Below are 23,179 nucleotides of genomic sequence, written 5' to 3'. Positions count from 1 at the left end.
GTCCTAACCTGAAGGCCAGCCCTTGCCCTCTGTCACTAAAGTACACAAAGTTTCCTAGTCACCATTTTCTCCAGAGAAGAAGCCTATCCTGGTAACACTAACATACATGATGCTGGAGGAAAGTGACATAAATTGATCAGAAGAATCAATGATGTCCTTAATTAATAAAGAAAAATATATAACAAAGAATAATGTGATACATGAAGAGAACAAGGAACATGAAGAAGAAACATGAAAATAAACATTATAACACCAAATGACAGATCATTTGGTATTAATTTTTAAGATCATCCTTAAAAATCAAAGCATCCTCAGAATGATTTAAAAAAGATATTGCTTTCAGGGCGGGCCACAGTGGCTCAGCAGGCAGAGGTCTCACCTGCCATGCTGGAGACTGGGTTCGATTCCCAGTACATGCCCATGCAAAAAAAAAATTTTTTTTAATTGCTTCCATACAACAAAAACAGAATGCTGTGAAGTAAGAGCAATCAGAAAAAAAGGGGTGGATTCAAATTCACAGTCTCTTTATGTTTCAGGAACCTTAATATTAAATAAACACCAACAACAACAGTAAAAAGGTCCAGAACCACTGAAACCATCAGAGCCCTGGCAGAGTAGATATAAAAGTGTCTAGGAACACTTTCACAAATTAAGTAACATGGGACACTCATAGCCCCATTGAATATGAGCTCACAATTAAAAAAAAAAAAGATACTATAAGGCAGTGTCAACAGATAAAACAGAAGACTGTGATACTCAAGGATTTAAACAGTGGAAATATATGAGCAAGATTATAAGTGTGTTAAAAATGACTGAAGGGATAAAAAATAGAAAACAAAAGGAAAAATAGGATACTGTGAAGAAAGAACAAGCAGATTTTGAAAACAATGTCTAGAAATGAAAAATACAGGCATTGAATTAAATCAACGTGCAGGTTAAACGAACATTAGACAGAGCTGAAAGTAGTATTAGTGAACTGGAAGCCAAACCTGCAGAAACTATATGAAATCAGCTCGGTGAAATAAAAAGATGGAAAATATGGAAGAGTAAAAGACACAAAGATATAATGAACCACCAATAAATGTCTAACAAAAAGCCCAGAAAATGGTAGATAGAATGAATTAGCCTATATTCATTACATAGGCAAACAGCATTAAAATGATAATATAATCTAGCAAAAATATCGTTAAGGTTACTTAATCATTTTTTGTATTTATGAATAATGTCAAAATTTGATCAATAAAAAAATAACAGTATAATTATTATTTAAAGTACTCATTCTCAATCCTATAGGAGATTTGGAAATGTATCATAGTGACTGGTGGATGCTACTGACATTACTGTCAGGACCAGAAATATTAAATATACAAAATAGCCTCACAGAAGTCCCACCCAGAATAACAATAGCACTCTTTTTCAGCAAAGCTGATTTAGAGTTAAAAATAAACCCACTAGAACAACTAAAACAAACATGATTTTGAGAAAATTATTGCTTCTAGGAAATAGAGCTAGAATTGGGGTGAAAGGGGGGTACAAAACTATTACTTTTCATTATTAACCCTTCCATATTACTTGCATTTTTATCATAGGTGCATTATTTTTACTAAAAGTTATTTTTTTAGAAAAAGAAACTGGTAAACCAGTAGATTTTTCTTCCATTTTGGCTTAAAGTAGAGAAAATTTTCTTAGTAAAATATCTGTCATTCAAACTTAAGCACCAATTTGAAGTGTTGAGTTTTTACTCCAAAGAAAATTTTGGCAGTATATTGAGTATTAATGATCTCTCAAGTATACCTAGCTGGAAAATAACTTCTGCAGTTTATCAGTTTATGGAGTCACAGCAAATTAATGCTGGAAGGGATTCAATTTCTTTAATAGAATTGAATAATTTTTCTATGGCAGAGTGGTGTTGATTAGCAGTTATGTATAGTACTAAGGAAGATTGAGATATGGTTGAATAACTATGACATATGGCTTTAAATTGGAATCTGCAGCCTACCTTTTATGATCCTTCAAGGTCGGGTTCTATCCAATTTCATTTCCAACCAAAATGCAGTTTTTACCAGAGCTTTTGGTATTCCATGAACATAGCCTATTAATTTTTAGCACTTAGCCCCTCTGTGAAAAATCACATGCCCTCACTTTTGCCTTCTAGCCATTCTTCAAGAGCCACTTCAAATCCACTATCCTCACTGTAGCCCTCCTTGAACTCCAGTCTTGCTTCTAATTTTATTAAGATCACCATGCTTCATAAGCGACAAATCACAAGTAGAAATACATGCTTATAATTAATATAATATAGTTAAAATTAAATGAGCATTTGACATAATTAATCTGATACACATTTAATGAGGCAGCATAGGATAAGACTGTGATCTCTGAAGTGAGACAGACTTAAGCTCTAACGCCAGCTCAGCCCTTACTTCATCAAAGCCTCAGATGCTTCATCTGAAAGATGTGGATAATTCGTACCTTACTTGCTGCTCTGATTCTTTCATTGCACAGTCTCAATAAATAACCACTCTAATTATGTTTAACTATTATTGTGCTTCATGATAAATAAAAGGCTCACATAAATGTCTGCCATTCCTATTGTCAATTTATAGGTTTTTATATGCACACTTTGTGAGTTACCCAATACTTATCAGTATCATCATTGCTTAAATATGAACTCTTTTTATTATCTCAAACATAAATTCATGCAGTCCAAAAAATAATCACAAAAAATTTTAAGTAGTCCAAGTGCCTAATATTTGGGAGTCGGTGGGGGGAGGGGAGGCTGTTAACTAAGTCATGGTGTGGTAATATCATGAAACTACTAAAAAGTATACTTATGAAACTGTCTAATATGGAAAAATGTTTATGATACAATGATAAGTTAAAAATTAAAATACAAAATTATGATAAGTACTTTAGGAACACTTTCTAATTTATTCCTCACAGATCTATAATGAAGTTTTATTATCTCAGTGTTACAGCTGAAATCAGAAGGGAACATAATTTATTAACTAATCCAGGACACATTTAGAATTAGTAATCACGCTGAGGCATAAACCAGAGCCTATGGTCACTCTACTTAGAGAAGTGAAGTAACTTGCCACATGTACTGCTGTAACAGTAGAACCAGGACTTGAACTGAGGTCTTTGTGACTCCAAGGCCTAGACTTCTCCTACCTGCCACTTAGAGATAAGGAAACAAAAGCATAGAAAGCAAGCTTACATATGTTTAAAAAAAATACAGCTCTCAAGTGCCAGTTTCAGTCTCTAACCACAAGTCTGTCTGAACTCAATGCCTACTCTTCAGTGTTGCCTCTTGGATACTAATCTGAGTCCTTTGGCAGAGGAATTTAAGGGGAAGAGGGTAAATATAAAAAAAAGAGGGGAAAGGATTGCCCACACACCAGATTAAACCTTCCAGTAATCTTGGCCTCCACCACTCAAATACTTCCAAATAGCATTCAGTGAGCAAATGTCTGGAAACCTGCTGCAAGCCGGGTGCTAGCTTCCCAGAGATGACGGTTCTTCCCCTCACAGAGCTTACAGTCTACCGTCAGGACCAGCTTGGATAGATTTTAGGGCCAATTACTCTTTCTACATATTGGGCCACTGCAATTAATCAATGATTGTTAAAAAGGGAAAGCAGATGATACACCCTGTTTGTGCTACGAGTCCCAGAAGTATAACGAAGTGGAAAAACTTTTTCAAATTGCTTTCAGGAAAGCTGAAAAAGCCATAAATGAAATATTTTTTTTCCTGCACTACAATTCATGAAGCTTCTGCTATTTGCTATGTGCATTATAGAAAATATTAAATCCTGTTCTGAATAGAGTTGAAAATTTTCATAATAGGTAACATTTTTGTTATTTATGTTGATGTTCACAGAGAAAGTATGTGAAAGATATGGTAAATGTGGCAAATTTTTGCTTACAGTTTATCAGTTTATGTATAATTCCTTTTTATGGAATTAAAAGATTAATATGTGCATTATTAGAATTACAAATCTGTAAATTGATTACTTTGAAAAGATGGATGGTGGATGCTCTCACTGAGACTTGCTTTCTTTTGATACCTCCATTCAAGTGAAGAATATTGACCAACTTTCAAAACTTCAAAAAAAAAGGAAAAGTGTTGCTGTGCTAATTTCAGACAACTAAATCCATTCTAGCTAGTTTAAACACAAAGAGATTTCATTGGCATTTTGAACAAACTTGCCAGATACTGTTCTCAGAATGTTGCTCCTGGAAACTATTTTAAATATGAGGAAACTAAGACCCAAAGAGGCAAGTTATTTTTCCATGTTCGTGCAACAAGCATTTTTTAACCCTTCGTGTCAATCACTGTATGGAACTGAACAGCACTGGGTTTCTGTCTCATGAAGCTCACAATCTAGTTTCCCACAGGTTCCTCATCAGGCTCACTCTGTGAGCTTTTAAAAATACATATTCCAGATTTACTGAATCAGAATCTCTATAGAGGGCCTGGAAGTGTGGTTTTTATGCTCCCCAGGTGATTCTAATGTGCTTTCAAGTATGGAAACACCTGGTCTAATTGACCTGTCATGACAGTGGGGAACAGGTGAGACCCTTGAGATGCAGAAACAGGGTGAAAGCTAATCCTAGTCTCCAATTCAGAGCATCTTGTACAAAATCATACTAGAGTTCCACTATTGGCAAACAACTGATTCTCACTCTTAGTTTGAAGTTGAAAACATCATCGCTATTTTGTTATAGTGTGTATTTATAAATATCTGTGTGTTTTAAACGTTGTGACTACCTGGAATAGGATCCAAAGTTTGTGTTTTGCTCATATTTTTGGATAAGTCATTTAATCCTGAGTAAGTGTAGATGGGTCCATTTTCTCATCTAAACTGATGAGGCTTGGCTGATCTTCAAGGTTCGCTTTCAGGTCTGAGACTCTATGATGAAAGATCTGAACTATTTTAAGATCCCTTCTTTCATGGAAAATGGGACTTGACAGTCTTGATTAATTTGGATTTGTCATTAGTATTTGTGTTTCAAAACCTACCAAAAAAATTGGCCCTTTAAAACACCTTAGAAGTGATTTTCTCATGTGAGAGTTGTATGTAGTTTTACACCCTGGTGATTTATAATTTCAGTCGCACCGTGGAAGTTCGTTGTCGGTCAGATAAAAATCTGGTCATTTGAGCATCTTGAGTTGGTCTCTTAGTTGCTTTGCCTCCCTGCCTCTGATAAGATGGTTATTGATAGCCTCCGGGGCTTTAATTATTTAGTTATTGTTGATAAGCATAAACAGTCCCCCAAAAGGATAAATTTTCATTATCACATCTTCTCTCCAGTCCTTATCCTTCCTAGCAGGACTTTCTCTGGTGAGACTTCCCTGAATATATCAGAACTGCCAGCAGATATCTCAAACAGTCCATGTGTTATAACCAATTTATAAAGTAACATCCAAAAAATATCTGAGAACCCCTCTTTTCTATACCTCTTCTTTAACCTGCCAAGGTTTGTCACATTTAGCAAAGTACAAGGTGCCTGAGTTTTGTCTGGCAAACCTACAGAGAATACATACCCTAATGCTTTCCTAAGCCTATCTAATGGTTTTAGATAAATATCATTGAAATTTGCTCCTAATCTAAACTCCAAATGAAATGGTTGTGACAAATAAGCCCACATTTGGATGAGGCTTAGTGGATGTTGCACTCACTGCCCAACTACACTCACCTCCCTTTTGTCATAAGAATATAAGCATAGAAACAAGACTTTGCCTGAGAAACTTAAGCTAGATATTTCTCTCCTTTGTAATTTTTATTGGGTATTTCAAAGATACATAGAAGTAAAGTAAGTAATATTATGTTTTACACACAATTTATAAATACCCTGTTCGGTTTTGTTTTTTTTTTTTGGGGGGGGGGGATGTTGTTCACTTGGTTGGTGGTTTTTAATTTTGTTTTTGTTTTTGCCATCTGGTTTTGAACCTTGGTTCCACATTAGAATCACCTGTAGACTCCATCAACTCTCAATCCTGCCAGCATCCGTGACCAATTAAATCAAAACTCCTGGCAGGAGAATCAGACATCAGTAATATTTAAAGCTACCCAGGTGATTCCAAAGTGCAGGCTGAAAACCCTGCCCCTAAATGAAAATGGCAAACTCAAATAGCATTTTTACTGCTAAATCATATTTCAAATTGTTCTTCAAAACTGATCTCAAGCACTTTTCAGTGAGTACATTGCTATACTCTATTATATTGTATTATTGTACTATTATAACATATTATAAAATTCACTTAAAAATTTCCTCTAAACTCTAATCTTGCCACTTTTACATCATTTCCTAAAACTTTATAATGACTTTTGTTTTCAAATGTTTCTTTGTTATTTTCTTATGTCTTTTCTTATATGCCTTTTTCAGAGGCAGTGTCTGTTCCTCTGTTTCTGTTAGGTCATAAACTAACAGTTCTGAACCTCACCCTTTAGAATCATCTTAAAATGCTTCAAAAAATAAGTCCAGGCCCCACCTCCTTGAAGCTCTGCTCTGATTGGTCTGTTGTGTAGACTTGCACTTGCAATTCATCTTGAATTGTGCAAGGCTACACAATTCCTGGTTCCTCCAAGGTTGAAAACCAGTGTTTTCAGTATGTTGTGTGCCTACCCACCTTACCATGTGAATCTCCTGGGGAACTCTTTAGATGTACAGATAATTGCTCTGCCGAAAGAAGTAAGAGGAATTTTGAGGTTCTAGGAAGAGGCAAAATGAAGCAGTGGCAAGAGACTAAGAGTAAAAAGTGTAATGAGGAATTCCTGATGCTGGAAGAGCCTTGAGACTTTTAAGAATAAAGATAAAGATGTCCATACTTTAATTTGTTTGCTCTGTTATGCTTCAGTATGAGTCCATTCTGTTGCCCTGAAAGTCTCAGAAAAGGCTACCACACTGGGTACAGGGAAACATTTCCACCCCCATATGAAGTGAATGCCCTTTGGGGTGCCCGTGGAAGCTCTAACCCTGGGTTCAGAATGAGGTCCAGAAACCAGTTAGTTAAAGGAAATTGGCTAGGTTGGTGGCCACAACATTCGGCCAACAGTAAAATTGATGGTGATAGTTTTTGCAACAAGAAAAAAATAACAACAGCAACAACCAGAGTATGATTCTTATTAGATCCCCCTCAGATCTACCTGGCCTGTTTTTCTCTTTGAGTGGCTCTAGAAAGGAAGAAATTACATATTGAAATAGGATGGGAGAAGACCAAGGAGGGGGTCTCAAAAAAACACATAAAAATAAAAAGAGAAAAAAAAATTATGTCCTCTAATATAAAATACCAAAGAGGTAGCATGGAATGTATTGTCAACAATTGTGACATACCAATCCAAAGATTTAATTCACCCACCAATTACTGATCATTATTAAGTGACAAGGACTGAGCTAGAACCCGTATGTTCAGGGTGTGGTACTGCCTCAAAGAATATACAATCTAGAGGGATTAGAAGTAAGGGGAAATTTGACCAAGAAGAAGAAAACAAAACTTGGGTTTTGAATGATACAATGAGTACAATGTGGGGAGAGTGGAAGACAGTGAGGAAAAAGAAACCATCAAGAGTGAATGGAACTCTACAGATGCACAGAGATTAAATCAGCACTCTGTGTTACCTGAATTGGAAGTACTTCTATAACACAGTAGCATAATACTCTGGAGGACTTAGGTATAGGTGGAAGCCACATGGTAGGTAGCATTTGTTATGGATCAAAACTCAACTCAAGGGAATCCTGTGTTTTATGCATGCTTGTTCTGTAAATGTACAACTTCCTAATAAAAGGAAACAAACAGACTTGGATGCCCAGTCCTTCCAGAATATCATGATGAGGTCCCAAAGTGGCAATAAAAGTTTAGTTGAGTGGTAGCCTTGCCAAAAGACTTTCAATCTTTATTTGCCAGATTGTGCTCCATAATCCTCTTTCTCTAAATTTAATTTATCATCCTTGTCAGTACTTGGTCACATGTACTGCAAGTATTTCCTATTATTCTAAGTTCTTGAATTTTCAACCCTCCTTGACGTTTATTTTGCCTGAAGTTCTGTAGTTGATCACGCAAGCCTGGGATAAATTTGAATATGGTTTCCAGAAGCCTGACTTTCCACCATGAGGGTGCTGTTCTGATCATCATTAGTGACCCTTCCCTCCCGCTACCCTCGTCACCACCCAGACACTTAGCCTTGCCTTCAGGTTACCCCTGACTCCTCTCCCATTAACTACCTTTGGTTGGTCACAAGAGATTCAGTTGTTAGTGTTGTGATTCTGCATTTAATTTTTATTTTGAAGTACATCATTCAAATATAGACAAGTACAAAAGATCATCTAACAAACACCTATTTTATTATCACCCAGCTTAATCAAAGCTTAATGTTTTGCTCTATTTGCTCCAGTTCTTTTTTACAAAATAAAACATTACAGATAGTTAGTTGAAGCTTCTTCTCTCTCCCTTCCCAATTTTCTCCTCCCTTTATGGTTTTCTCCAACTTTCTCTCCAGAGGTAACACTATTCTGATAGATTTTTATAGATTTTTAAACTTTGTTTAAATAGTTGCGTTCTCTAAGTATCCTTCTGTGCCTGTCATTTTATTGAAAATTAGGTTTTGAAATTTGTCAATATTTATCCATGTGAATTTAGTTCATTTCATTTAACTACTACATAGTGTTCTATTGATGAATCTCCCACAATTTATTTTTTATGTGCAGGTAGGTAGGCATTTGGCTTTCTCCTAGTTTTTCACTATCAAAGCTGCATTGAACATTCTTATACACATCTCCACTGCACAGACATATTGGGATATTTTTTCTTAATCGTTTCTTTTATTTACATTAGTATTCACTATTTAGCCCAAAATTATCAGCCATGCTAATAGTCTTACACATGACAATACAGTCAACTATAAAACAATAGTATAATATTGCAATAATGTTTTCAGCCTGGAGCCTCTCACATAAGTCACCAGGGATTTCCCTCATGGAAACAGATAAGCCTCAGTTCTGAGATATAGAATTTTTAAGGTGTAATAAACTTGAATAAAGAATTGGAAAGGGAGGTAGTATTCCAGCAAGGAACTTGAGGTCCCAAGCTGTGGTATATACGTACAGTGGAATATTATGCAGCTGTAAGACAGAATGAAGTCATGGAGCATGTAACAACTTGGCTGAACCTTGAGGGCATTATGCTGAGTGAAATTAGCCAGAAACAAAAGTACAAATACTGTATGGTCTCACTAATATGAACTAATGTTAATGAGCACACTTGGAGAATCGAAGTTAAGAACACAGGTTATCAGGAAATAGAAAGAAGACAGAGATTGAGTATTTGATGTTGAAGGAATACAAAAGCCAACAGGAATGATGTAAAGATTCAGAAATGGATGGTACAATACTACATGATTGTAGCACAATAACATAGATACATTGAATGAAGTGGAATTTGAGTATGGTTGAGGGAGAAGGGCTGGGGGCATGTATGAAAACAGAAGAAAAGATAGAGGATAAAGACTGAGGCGGTATACTTAGGAATGTCTAGAATGTACAATGAGGGTGATTAAATGTATGAATATAAAAACATTTTTGCCTGAGGGAGAACAAATGAATTTCAACATTGCAAGGTGTTGAAAGTGGGTTGATATACAGGAAAAAATATAATCAGTGCAAGCTAGGTTCTATAGTCAACAGTAACATTGTAATATGCTTCCATGAATGTAATATGCCTTTAACAAAGGCAAAATGCCGAAACTAAATGTCAGTAAGCAGGGGATATGGGGAGGGTTATGAGATTCTTTGCAGAAAAAAAGAAAATGTCCTAATATAGATTGTGGTGGCAAAGGCATGACCATGTAACTATACCAGAAATCATTGATTTTTTTACTTAGGTTGGACTGTATGATGTGCAAATAAAACTGTTTAAAAATGTACCGAGATACAAGTGCTGGAGAAAATGTGGAGAAAGGGATATACCTGTTCACAGTTGTTTGAGAGGTAGAACGATGCAATCCCTCCAGAGGGTAGTGACTCCACAGGGGGCTAGAGGTAGGGTTGCTGTATGATCCTGCACCCGGGTGCTAGATATGTACTTCGAGGAACTGAGAGTGGGGACACGAGCAGATATTTGCACACTGATGTTTATGGCTATACTGGTCATGATTTGAAATGGATGGAGGTGGCCTAAGGAATGAGGAATGGAAGGGGGAGCTGTGGTATACACATACAACGGACTACTGAGTGCCTGCAAGAAGGAATGAAGTTGTGAGGTATGCAACTAGGTGTATGAACCTTGCGGACAGTATATTTAATGAAATATCAGAAGCAAAAAGATATTATTGTGCCTCACTCTTATGGACTATAATATATAAACTTGGAAAATCAAAGTTGAGAGCATGCATTATCAAATTAGGGCTTATTGTAAAGCTTTTAGTCATGTCTACTTTGGAGTTCTGTTTTTTCTGAATTCTGAGCTGCTGAGCTATTTGTATATGACCTTCCTTCCCTGGAACTTTGGGTATTTATGGGACATGCTGAGACTTAGAATTAGAACTGTGAAGCTAGAAAAGTCAGCATTACCCCATACAGAAAGTTTTAATAGTTGAAAAAGTGATCAAGTAGAAATATGAATTAAACTGATCTAGATAGGACTAAGGTAAATCAGAACACGGTAAAGGATGATATGGTCTATATTTTAAAACTTCAACTTTTGTGTGAGGCCAAGGAAGAGATGTTTATTTTGTCCAAAATGTCTATTTTTTCAGTAGTGCATTGCCTTATTTAACTTGTATGTTTGGTTTATTCAAACACCATAATTACTTGAAATCTTGAATAGGGAATGAGATCTTGTTGGCTTGTACAGGTTAGTGAAAAGCCCTCAATACATCCCAGAGTAATTTGGGCAGAGAACAAAAAAGTATATGCAAAGTCCCCTTGGGGGACTGGGGAAAAAGGAGAAAATATTCAACTTCCCCATCTGGGGGATTCTTGATATTCTCACAAGCAGTGGAGACAACCAATTCCATTGGCTGAGCCCTCAATCTTGGGGCTTGCCCCTGTGAAACTTAATCCTGCAAAGAAGAAGCTAAGTCTACTGATAATTATGCCTAAGAGCTCCCCCCAGAGAAACGTCTTTTGTTGCTCAGGTGTGGCCTGTCTCTCTGAACCTATTTGGCAGGTGAACTCAATTGCCCTCTCCCCTAGGGAGACTCCCAGGGGTGTAAATCTCCCTGACAACATGGTCACATGACTTCCAGGGGATTCTCCAGGACCCAGCATCATGGGATTGAGAAAGCCTTCTTGACTGAAAGGGAGAAGAGAGAAATGAGACAAGATAAAGTCTCAGTGGCTGAAAGATTTCACAGAGGTTATCCTGGAGGTTATTCTTATACATTGTATAGATATTCCTTATGCATTTATGGTGCATTAGAGTGGCTAGATGGAAGTACCTGAAACTGTTGAACACTATTCCAGTAGCTTTGATACTTTTTTTTTAAGCAAAGAATTTTACTTGCTTATCCCCAAAAGGCAAAATTCAGAAAATAGCCAACTTTGCAAAAGCAGTTCTATAATAAAACATTTTAAATCATCCTTTCCTTTCTCAAGGTGTGCTCTTTTATGTATATCACATTTTAGAGGGCAATTATGCACAGAAATACTGTGTGAAGAACACATGACACATGTTACAGGAGCTCCCACTTTCTGCTGCATTTTTTTTCCATGGCTCCCCCTTTTGAAAGAAATTTATTGCAGAATTTTCTTTTCTTTATAGCAAAATATTTTTAAAAATCCCTCCTTCTATCCTTCACATTTGAGTTGGAAAAGTACAGAATTGAAAAGTGCACCCCGCCAGCAATGGTTAAAACATAGATTGTTGAAGAATATCTGGGTTACTCTATGTTTTAGGGTTATATACTTAGGCATTTACAGAGAAAGTTGAATTTGAAGTTCTGTTACTCCCAAAATTGGCTACACAAGAGAGGATTTGATTAGAAGAGCTGAAAAGCTGAGCCGTTTTATAATGGAGCAAAACAAGCCTTTTCAATCATCACTGCACTGATACTTACATACACAAACCCTGAAATGAGACTCCAAACCCAAATAGTGAATATATTTCAGAGAGAGCCAACAGAGTACTGAGATACAGAAACAGAATGGAGGGCTGATGAAAGCACAGAGTAAAGAATCCCAAGAAATTTATAGTGCCATTTTCATTTAATAAGCCAGTAGTATAACAACTTGACCTTGGCTATGATCACACTAGGATGTTTTTATGGGTTTGCTACAGGAAAACATGCTTGGCAGGTGGCAAACTCTGGCTTACTCTGCTAAGCGAGCAACTCTAGCACCAACTTCCTGGAGAGACTTAAGGCTGGAAACTGCAGCAGAGGTATTTCTTGCCAGATGGGAGCTCTTTGGTGAAGACTCCATTAGGGAAAAGTTTTTGGCTTCTTCTTCAGGGATGGTTGGAAGGACCATCACAGTGTCTCTATCCTTCCAATCAACCAGGGTAGCAACCCTCTTTTCTGCCATCAGCTGGAGAGAGATAACTACTCAGAGAATCTTGTCAAAGTTCCTTCCAGTGGTAGCTGGATAGAGAATGGGCAACTTCCGTCTCTCAGCAGTACCAAAAACAAACACCATACGAGCAGTCACAGGCACACCCTTTTCACCCTTCTCTGCTGAGTGCAGCATTCCCAATAGGATGGCAATGTCCTGATTCCCATTATAGATGATGGGAAAAGGTAATGTTTCTGTGGGCTCATCACCATTGTACGCATTGATATCCTTGCTCCAGGCGTATTGTCCTCAACATTGTCTATTGAAAGGGCAATCATCTTAACATTCCTCTTGGCAAATTCTGGTGCCAGCTTTGCTGCTCTGCCAAGGTCCATGGTATGCACTGGGATAAAGTCCTGAGGGTGGGAGAAGAGAATGCCTCACAAATCTCCCAGATAGTCATGAAAACTGATGCAGCCAATGGTGTTACTGGCCTCAAAATTGGGGGCCATGTCCCTGAGAACCAGACCTCTGGGCATGGTGGCAGCAGTGACACTGTGAGGTCAGGGAACACAGCTCTGGCAGAGCAGCCTTGATTCTTGAAGGTGATTGTATAAACTATATAGCTTTTACAGTGTGACTGTGTGATTGTGAAAACCTTGTGTCTGATGCTCCCTTTGTCCAATGTATGGACAGATGAGTGAAAAAAATAAGGACACAAAATAAATAAATAATAGGGGGGATAAGGGGTAAAAAAGAAAATGGGTAGATTGCAATACTAGTGATCAGTGGGAGGGAGGAGTAAGATGTATGGGGTGTATGGTTTTGTCCTTTGTCTTTTACTTCTTTTTCTGGATGATGAATACACAGCTATATCATGATATTGTGAGTCATCGAGGGTACACTTTGTATGGGCTGCGTGGTACGTGAAGATATCTCAATAAAAATATTTCAAAAAGAAACTTGGGGTCCGTTTAAAGATTTCTTATTCCTCACTTTACTGATCTTGTCCCCTTTTCTGTTCCCTTGACATAGAAGGTTGGAGCCCACCTGTTTCACATTTCCCTGCATATGAACCTAGAGCCAACTGAATGCAATAATTAGCCGCTGAATTTAATATGCACTTTTGTTAAAGGTATGCAAATTACCCACTTGATGCCCTGGAAGAGAATAACATTTATGCTTTTTTATTTATTGTGATTTTATTTCATTTTCTAGTGTCTACTGTTTGCAGAGCACTCTGTTGGGTCTTATGAACTATTCAAAGATAAAAGTCCACAATAAAATAAAATAAAATAAAAAGAACAACAACAACAGAAAGATAAAAGTCCTCAGAAGAACTAAAGTTCTGTAAGAAAGAGATGCTTAGGAACAATCATCCATAGGATTTCAGCATGTAATATGGAGTTTTTATTTTCTCCTTTAGTGAACTAAGGAAATGTTCGTCTCGTGCTGTTGATAGAATAATTTCACTGTACTATGGATCATGCTGAAGAAAATGAAATCCTTGCAGCAACCCAGAAGTACTATGTGGAAAGACCTATCTTCAGTCATCCAGTCCTGCAGGAGAGACTACACAATAAGGACAAGGTTCCAGATTCTATTGGGGATAAGCTGAAACAGGCATTCACGTAGGTGGTATTATAATGTTCCTTCATTCTGTCCTACAGTTAGGAAGAAGGAAGTCAAATGTATAGTGGAAATCTGTTTGCTGAAATGGAAAAATAAATTAGCTGATGGGGCTTCATGATTTACAAAGTTGTCCCTAGTGGATTAGGAAATGTTAGGTACTGGAGTGAGCACAGGCATCATGATATATTTCACCGTATTGATTGGATTCATACCATGCCTTACTTCTGTGTTAGGGTTCATGTAAACAACCACTTTCCACTTCACCCACCTTCAAAATATCCACCCCTACTCTTGAATGTTCCAACCCCTCTATCTTTTTTTTCTACCCCTGACTTCCACCATTGTGGAAATCTTATACTGCAACATAAACTATCAAGGACCTTAAGCATCCTGCAACTCTTCATTTTGGAGAGCACTTTACACAACCCTGCTGCAGGCCTGGTATTGTCAGAACACACAATCTGGGCCTGACCTATCCTACCAATTATTCCCAAACTTCAACCCCAAAACCACCTGATTGCTGCCTCCTGAACGTTGGAGACCGGGTATTTCGTACTCTGTGCTCATTTGACCTTCACAGTGCCCAAGCTCTAGATAACCTCATCAGGTGAAATTAAAAATGTAGAGAATGGAGCCAGACTGGATTTTTGTCTTGGTCCCACCACCTACCAACTGTTCTTAGGTTTACTGAAATGGGGGTAGTAATAGCACCTACCTTATAGGGCCACTGGGGAATTAAATGTGTCAACATATGCAAATGCAAGGCATGCAGCAAGCACTGTATAAGTGATAGGTATTATCTCTAGTTTTTAAACAGGAAACTGGCATCAGATCTAAGTTATTTCATTCAAATGTTTGCTTTTTACCACAGTTGGTTCGTGTTTTGCTTCCAAAATCTTCTTTTATCTCACTACCAGATACTCTTAACTGCTAACAGCACTATAAATTATCATGCATGCTGCAATAATGTGTTATCTTTTGACTGGAATGAAGTGCTTGCTAGTCACCAGGAGTTGAGGCTATCATGGTTTTGGTGGAGCTCACCTGTCCATATTCTTATTCACTTATGTCTTTGATTGCCAGCATAGACTAGCAAGAGTTTTGGCTGAGACTCAAAGCATAGTCTGTTTAGCAAAGTTAATTGGAACACATGTGGATTAAATCAAGACTTTGGTTTTATCCATGGTGTCCTACCCAACCAAGGCAACCAGATGTGGACCCAGTCAGCTATTGTATTCTAGAAACAAATGGTGTTTTAAATTTACCTCATCAAAGACTCTAAAGCATTGAACTATAGAGACAAGGCTCAATAATACTTATGTAAAATTTCCTTTATTTTGTAAGAAGGGAAAAACTTAAATGGATAGATACTGGTCAATGCCTCCATATTCAAAAATTAACTCAATCAGTGACTAAGTCTCCCTACTTTACTTTTACACCAAAATAGAAAGTACACTAAGGATTTCATCTATTGAAAGAATAGCTTCTGGAATATCTCTTGTCTGAAGCTGAACTTTTCTTATTTTTCATGGCCAATGATAGAGCATTATCATGGAGCCAGTTCAGATGTTCCTGTGATGCAAAGAAGCCAGAGGCAGCATTTCTTGCCCCTGATTTCTACAGAGTGGAAAGGTCATTCTTAGCACCAAGTGTGTGTTTTTCCTTATCACACCAGGATTTGAGGAAGGAAAAGATGCTTTGGCATGAATTTTACAGAGATGGTTCTCATTTATAATTTCATATGTCTTTCTTTGTCCTCCCAGATGTACTCCTAAAAAGATAAGAAATATCATTTACATGTTTCTCCCCATAACTAAGTGGTTGCCAGCATACAAGTTCAAGGAGTACGTGTTGGGTGACTTGGTCTCAGGCATAAGTACAGGGGTGCTTCAGCTTCCGCAAGGTTAGTATATTTATTTCTCTCTTTTCTTGCTACATCTCCTCAAATAATTTTTCTGTTTATTTCATCATGATTATAAAATCATTTTTATTATATCATTCTGATAATCTTTACCTATCTAAAAGGATTATTCATAAACTAAACTTTTAACCCTTACAAAATCTCAAGGATATTACTAATGTAATAGAATATAGTGATACTTCTGCAGGTCAGTATACTTAGGAACTGGCTGGGCATTGCCTTACCTATTGCTAAGTCAGTCACTCAGTCAACATTTTATTGTGGTGCTTGTGGTTAAGGCTCTTGGCTTTTGGTCCACAATCTAACTATAGGGAACCATGATATACTGAGTTTCTTTGTAGCCCTGTGTGATTTTATCTGTGGTATAAGAATTTAGGAAAATATTGAGTTATTCATCTTTATTTATTAAGCGCTTACCTGGCTCTCCAATAGGGAGAGAGACATGGAACAATTAAAAGCATGTATGTATTTTTATTCCCAATAATGGGAGCATCAGCCATGGTAGGCAACGGCAGTTCGCAGAACTTTTAGACCATTTGGGATTTTAACAAGAACTCAATGCACAGCTGACAGAAGGCTTTAGGTAGCATCGATATAATGGGGTTTACTCAGTAAGAGGTCACTCAGACTTGGTGGGGTACCAGATGAATGTGAGGAGACCAGTCAGAGGTAACAGTGGCTGATTGTAGAAAAAAGATAAGAACTTGGACAGTGCTAAGCGAGGTGGCCAAAAATCTGTTATCTTCTACCAGTTACCCAGAAATTAATCCCCAGGTGATCAGTTTTCAAAAACCAATCCCCTAATGATCATTTAGTTGAGTTTTCAATTTTCCAAATGTCTGATTTACTGAATTCTGTTAGACCAAAGCCTTAAGCCAGGTTTAGAACAGTTTTCCACAGCCATTTCACACTGCTATTCCAAGAACAGAGAGAGGGACAAGTTCAGAGTCAGAGGTCAGGGCAGGACGAGGAGCAGACAGGGCATAGCATCTGAAATGGGAAACAAGCTAAACTGACATCAGTCAGGTTTGATGCTGAAGCTACAGCAATGACTGCAGCAGATGGCTGCAGTGAACCTGTATCAGCTAATAGTTAAAAAAAAAAAACAACAACACATTTTGCCTCATTGGGTTTTCACTAAATGCTATTTCAAAAATTTATATTCAACCAGTTGGCCTCCATCCATCTTGACCTAGGATGGTAGCCGTGAAAATGGAAAGAATTGGAAAAATACCGTATGTTTTGTAAGTAAAATCAAAATGTTTTGGATTTGTTTGTGGGAGAATGCTGAAGAAAGGGGGCATGTCAAGAACAGCTTTGAGGTTTCTGGACTGACAAGTTGAATGTGGGAACAGTAAGAAAGAGGGATGGTCGAGTGACTGCCAGGTTTCTGGTTCAAGCACCTAATGGGTGGAGGTGCCAAAGATAACAGGAGGAATAGAATTGAAGGACAAGTTGTGGACATGTTAAATTTGAGATAAGTGAGCATTTCATATTTGTATTTAATATGTGATGGACCCAAAAGAATGGTATGGGCTATAGGTATAAATTTAAGAATGGCTGGCATATAGATAGCATTTAAATTGTGACACTGGACAAGACCACCTAGGGAGAGGATGTGGAGTGAAGCAGAAGGAAGCCAGGAATAACCTCTGTCCAACATTAAAGATGAAATGGAGAAAAAGGAACCAGAAGAAGAGAATCAAAAGAAGCCTGCAAAAGGGGATGGACAGTCAGGATCATGTGATATTATAGAAAGGAAGAAAATATTTCAAAACAGGGAATGGTCCTGTAGGTTAGTGCTGCTGAGAGGCTTAAACCATCCCACAGTCAAACTTGTGTAGAAAGGTATGTCCTGCCCATCACTGGGCAATGAAGAGAAACACCAAAAGATAAAATATAGCAAAGATAGAGACCTCAGAGAAAGCATAGTACATATTTTGTGGTTGATGAATTACTTGAATCATAAAAAGAAAAGTTCTGGTTAAGCATGACAGATTAAAACATGCTTTTATCTCTAGTTCATTTTTAATCCCTCTAAAATAACCATAAAGGAGGCAAAAATGCTATAAACTAGCAAAAACAAAGAGAATGAGAGAGATACAATAGAGCAGAAATGAAAAGAAAACAAAAAGACAGCAAGCAGATGAGTGTCATCTGCATTATCAGAGTAGGGGAAGGTGAAATGTAAGTGCTCGCCCTACAGAGCACTGGGAAAGCTGAGAAATCTGTCAAAGGTGGGAGTCAAGCAGAGGGCTAAAAAGCAACGGGATTGGTTGAAAGTCTGTATAAGAAGTAAGACCATCAGGTTCCTGAAACCTACAGAGGATGGTAGGGTGAAAATACTGAGAGATGTCAGGAGGATTCAGTAAAAGTCTGCATATTGGACTGTGACTAACAAAGGTTCTTCCTCTTGCCCTGTTCAGTTACAAAGTGCCTGTGATAAGACTTAAAGCCCAAGGAGGAATGTGAATGGTCCCCAGAGAAAAGACTTGTTATGATGGGGGTGGGGATAGGGGCTCCCAATGAAATGCTGTCTGGCCACCTGATTGCCCAACAATGAAGTCCATCACTAAACAGGGTGAGTCAGTGAACATGAAGCTTCTAGAAAAACAGAGACCAAACCAAACAGAAAAAAAGAATTGATGGAGAACAGAAATAATGGGGAAAGCAAAATAAAAAATTTTAAATGTCTTCAGCAAGAAATATATATCGATTCTGTAAAACAAGAATAGGGTGCTATTTTTAAAAGATCATTAGAGAAAAAAGGTCCTAGAAATTAAAATGTGATAACTGGAATAAAATATCCAGTTGAAGGATTAGAAGATAAAGTAGAGGACGTGTCCTGGAGGAAGAGGGAAAAGATAAATAAGTGGACATATAAAAGAAGATAAGAACACCAGAGAATTAATTCTGGCATGCCATCCTCCATCTATTAGGAGTTCCAGAAAGAAAGAAGGGAAGAAGTTATCAAAAATAATTCCCAGAATTGAGTTAAGCTGAGCGGACTCATTAAATACTATCAGAATAAATGAAAAATAACTTACAATAGGCACATCATAGTAAAATATCATAAAACACCAGGAATACACAGAAGATCGCAAGACTTTCTAGGAAGAAAAATAAAATAGGTCACATAATTATGTAGTAACTAAAAGAAAGCTCAAAAGTCAGGCATAATATAAACTCAATAGTTTATATCTAAAATTGATAAATTAAGAAATAGTGATGCAGACATTATTTGGAACAAGATTTCTCAACCCCAGCACTGCCAGCATTGTACATTGGGGGGACCTGTCCTGTGCACTGTAGTGTGTTTAGCAACGTTCCTGACCTCTGCCCGCAAGATGCCAGTAGTATCTCATGACAGTCAAGGGGCAAAATCATCCCCAGTTAAGGATCACTGATTTAGAAAAATGGAGATAAATAGCTGAAATACAGCTAAAAGAGTTGGAAGTGAGTACTTATGGAGATGGAGAACGGTTAGTAAGAAAAGCACTGGTCTTCCTAAAGCCCTTTTTTTGCTACTTGACTTTTTAAACTATGCACATGCATTTCCTTGGTAGAAATAAAATTTATTAAAAAAAAAAAAAAAGAAAGAAAGCATTGGAGTGACCATATTACTACATAGGAAATTTGCTGAAGTATTTTTCTTCTCAACATAAGAGTGCATTAAGTGAAAATTTTCTACTTGTCCCAGAATTTTGACTGAGGGCCCCAAACTGAGAACAAAATTTATTTATTACTTGCACATTTGGAAGAGTAATTCCAGATCATCTATGAAAACAACCAGTGAATGACACCAAAACTCCCTAGGTGACTCTTAGTTCATTACTTCAACAGATTACATGAGAGGAGGTGATTGGTGCATGAAGAAAGAGAATTTTTTTAGGGAGATTAAAACACCATCTTTGGGACTTCCAGGTCAAGATGGCGGCTTAACAATGTGAGCATTTTAGTTGGTCCTCCAGAACGACTACTAAATAACCAGAAACAGTACAGAACAGCTCCTGGGGCCACGTCAGTGTCCGGACACACAGCATATCCCAGTCTGGACCAGCTGGACTGGCTGCGAGCCCCCCCAAGAACCGTGAGTTCCCAAAGCTGCGGCGTCCAGCACCCCTCCCCCACAGGCCACTTCCCAGAGGGGAAAGGAAAGGACTTCACCAGCAGCAGGGACTGGGCACAATCAAATGCCAATTGTGGAACTAATTAGCAAATTCTGACTACTAAAAATAGGCCCCCAGCTTAGGTGAACCTGATCAAAGCAGAGGTTGCTCATTTTTGCCCCAGCACCAAGGGGGCAGGACTGACAGAAAAAGGGGGAAAAAAAAAAAAAGAAGGAAACAGAGATTTTTGTGGCTGTTTATCTACAAAGGCTTGACTGCCTTTGGATACAGCAGCAGGATTTTCAGGCTGTGACTTCCCCAGGCATAGGCAGAAGTGAGCTCTTTTGGAGGCTTATCTGGAGCTTGTGCCTTCCCCAGGGGAGGGGTGAAGTCCCACCCAGGTGGAATCCCTCCATCAAGGAATTCAGACACCAGGGCTTGGTAATTTGAAGCCATTAAAACCAGCCTACAACCTCTGCTCTGTCTCCACCATGCCCCCAGCAGGGAGTCTGCCAAAGTTAAAGGTACTGCATCATCATATGCTGGTGGGACCTGCAGGCAGACAGGCACCACATACTGGGCAGGATAAGAAAAACAGAGCCCAGAGACTTCACAGGAAACTCTTTCAACCTGCTGAGTCTCACCCTCAGGGAAAACCATCACAGGTGACTCTTTCCTCCTGATTAGAGGCCAGTTTGGTCTGGGAAAATCCGGCTAGGGTCTATAATACCTAAGTAGACCCTCCTAAAAGTGTGTGTGTGGGGGGGGGGGAGGGTAAGGCACCATAACAGCAGGGCAAGAAACAAGAAAACAAGAACTGAAAAATTATGATCTGTTAAACAAAACCTAAGCTAGAGGTGCAGATAAATGCTGAACTAAATGTCAAAGAACAGATAGACAAAAAATTCATCCAGCAAGAAAACCCTAGGTAAACGAAGTGAACGCAATCTCCAGAATAAACTAATTAAGGTAATTAAATGCCTAGACGCCAGCAAAAAATAACAAATCACACTAGGAAAATTGAAGATATGGCCCAGTCAAAGGAACAAACCAACAAATCAAATGACATACAGGAGTTGAAACAATTAATTCAGAATATACGAACAGACATGGAAAACCTCATCAAAAACCAAATCAGTGAATTGAGGCAGGATATAAAGAAGGCAAGGAACAAACAAAAAGAAGAAATTGAAAGTCTGAAAAAACAAATCACAGAACTTATGGGAATGAAAGTCATGGTAGAAGAGATGAAAAAAAACAATGGAAACCTACAATGGTAGATTTTGAGAGACAGAACACAGGATTTCTCAACTGGAGGACGAAACATCTGAAATCCGACAAGAAACAAAAACCATAGGAAAAAAAATGGGAAAATATGAGCAGGGACTCAGGGAATTGAAAGACAATATGAAGTGCACGAATATACGTGTTGTGGGTGTCCCAGAAGGAGAAGAGAAGGGAAAAGGAGGAGAAAAACTAATGGAGGAAATTATCACTGAAAATTTCCCAACTCTTATGAAAGACTTAAAATTACAGATCCAAGAAGTGCAGCGTACCCCAAAGCGAATAGATCCAAATAGACATACTCCAAGACATTTAATAATCAGAATGTCAGAGGTCAAAGAGAAAGAGAGGATCTTGAAAGCAGCAAGAGAAAAGCAATCCATCACTTACAAGGGAAGCCCAATGAGACTATACACAGATCTCTCAGCAGAAACCATGGAGGCAAGAAGACAGTGGGATAATATATTTAAATTATTAAAAGAGAAAAACTGCCAACCAAGAATTCTATGTCAAGAAAAATTATCCTTCAAAAATGAGGGAGAAATTAAAACATTTTCAGACAAAAAATCACTGAAGAATTTGTGACCAAGAGACCAGCTCTGCAAGAAATACTAAAGGGAACACTAGAGACAGATATGAAAAGACAGAAGAGAGAGTTGTGGAGAAGAGTGTAGCAAGGAAGACTATGAGTAAAGGTAAAAAGAAGGAAAATTAGGTATGACGTATGACGTATAAAATCCAGAAGGCAAAATAGTAGAAGAAAGTACTACCCATGCAGTAATAACACTGAATGTTAATGGATTAAACTCTCCAATCAAAAGACATAGTCTGGCAGAATGGATTAAAAAACAGGACCCATCTATATGCTGTCTCTACTCAAAGGACACGAGGCCAAGGACACAAATGGACGTTTACACATCAATGTTTATAGCAGCATTCCAAGAGATGGAAACAGCCAAAATGTCCATCAACAGACAGTTGGCTAAACAAACTGTGACATTTACATAAGATGGAATATTATGCAGCTGTAAGACAGAATAAAGTTATGAAGTATATAACAACAAGAATAGACCTTAAGGACATTATGCTGAGTGTAATTAGCCAGAAACAAAAGGACAAATACTGTATGGTCTCACTGATATGAACTGACATTAGTGAATAAACTTGGAATATTTCCTTGGTAACAGAGACCATCAGGAGATAGAAATAGGGTAAGATATTGGGTAACTGGAGCTGAAGGGATACAGATTGTGCAAAAGGACTGAATATAAAAACTCAGAAATAGACAGCACAATATTACCTAACTGTAATACAATTATGTTAAAACACTGAATGAAGCTGAATGTGAGAATGATAGAGGGAGGAGGGCTGGGGCATAAATGAAATCACAAAGAAAGATAGATGATAAAGATTGAGATGGTGTAATCTAGGAATGCCTGGAGTGTATAGTGATAGTGACTAAATGTACAAATTTAAAAAATGTTTTTGCATGAGGAAGAACAAAAGAATGTCATTACTGCAGTGTGCTGAAAATAGAGGGTACTTAATATTTTAAAATTTCAACTAATGTGTGAGACTAAAGAAAATGTTTATTTGGTACAAATCTATACTTTGACTAGTGCATCTCCTAATATAACTTATGTAGATAGTTGATTGAACACCTTAAGTACATGGAACTTTGTATAGGACATGAGATATTGTTGGTTTGTCCAGGTGATGCCCTGATGAATCCCAGAGTGATC

The 23,179-nt window shown here is 37.8% G+C and overlaps 1 protein-coding gene and 1 pseudogene across 6 annotated transcripts in view; one reads left to right on the top strand and one right to left on the bottom strand.

Annotated features, from left to right (window-relative positions):
* The window catches only part of SLC26A5 (solute carrier family 26 member 5), a 56,898-nt gene that overhangs the window by 8,540 nt on the left and 25,179 nt on the right, over positions 1–23,179 (top strand). For all 6 annotated transcript variants that reach the window (XM_077158578.1, XM_077158790.1, XM_077158704.1 and 3 more), the window contains exons 3-4: positions 13,918–14,122; positions 15,887–16,026. In XM_077158578.1, coding sequence (XP_077014693.1) covers positions 13,971–14,122; positions 15,887–16,026 — 292 coding nt within the window. In that variant the 5' untranslated portion in view covers positions 13,918–13,970. The remainder of the gene's footprint in view (positions 1–13,917; positions 14,123–15,886; positions 16,027–23,179) is intronic.
* On the bottom strand, positions 12,358–13,030 carry LOC143686694 (peroxiredoxin-6 pseudogene; annotated as a pseudogene).

The sequence above is a fragment of the Tamandua tetradactyla genome, chromosome 1 (genome assembly GCF_023851605.1).
Source record: "Tamandua tetradactyla isolate mTamTet1 chromosome 1, mTamTet1.pri, whole genome shotgun sequence".
NCBI lineage: Eukaryota > Metazoa > Chordata > Mammalia > Pilosa > Myrmecophagidae > Tamandua > Tamandua tetradactyla.
Note: the sequence above shows the minus strand (reverse complement) of the source record. Positions and strands in the feature narration are given on the sequence as shown.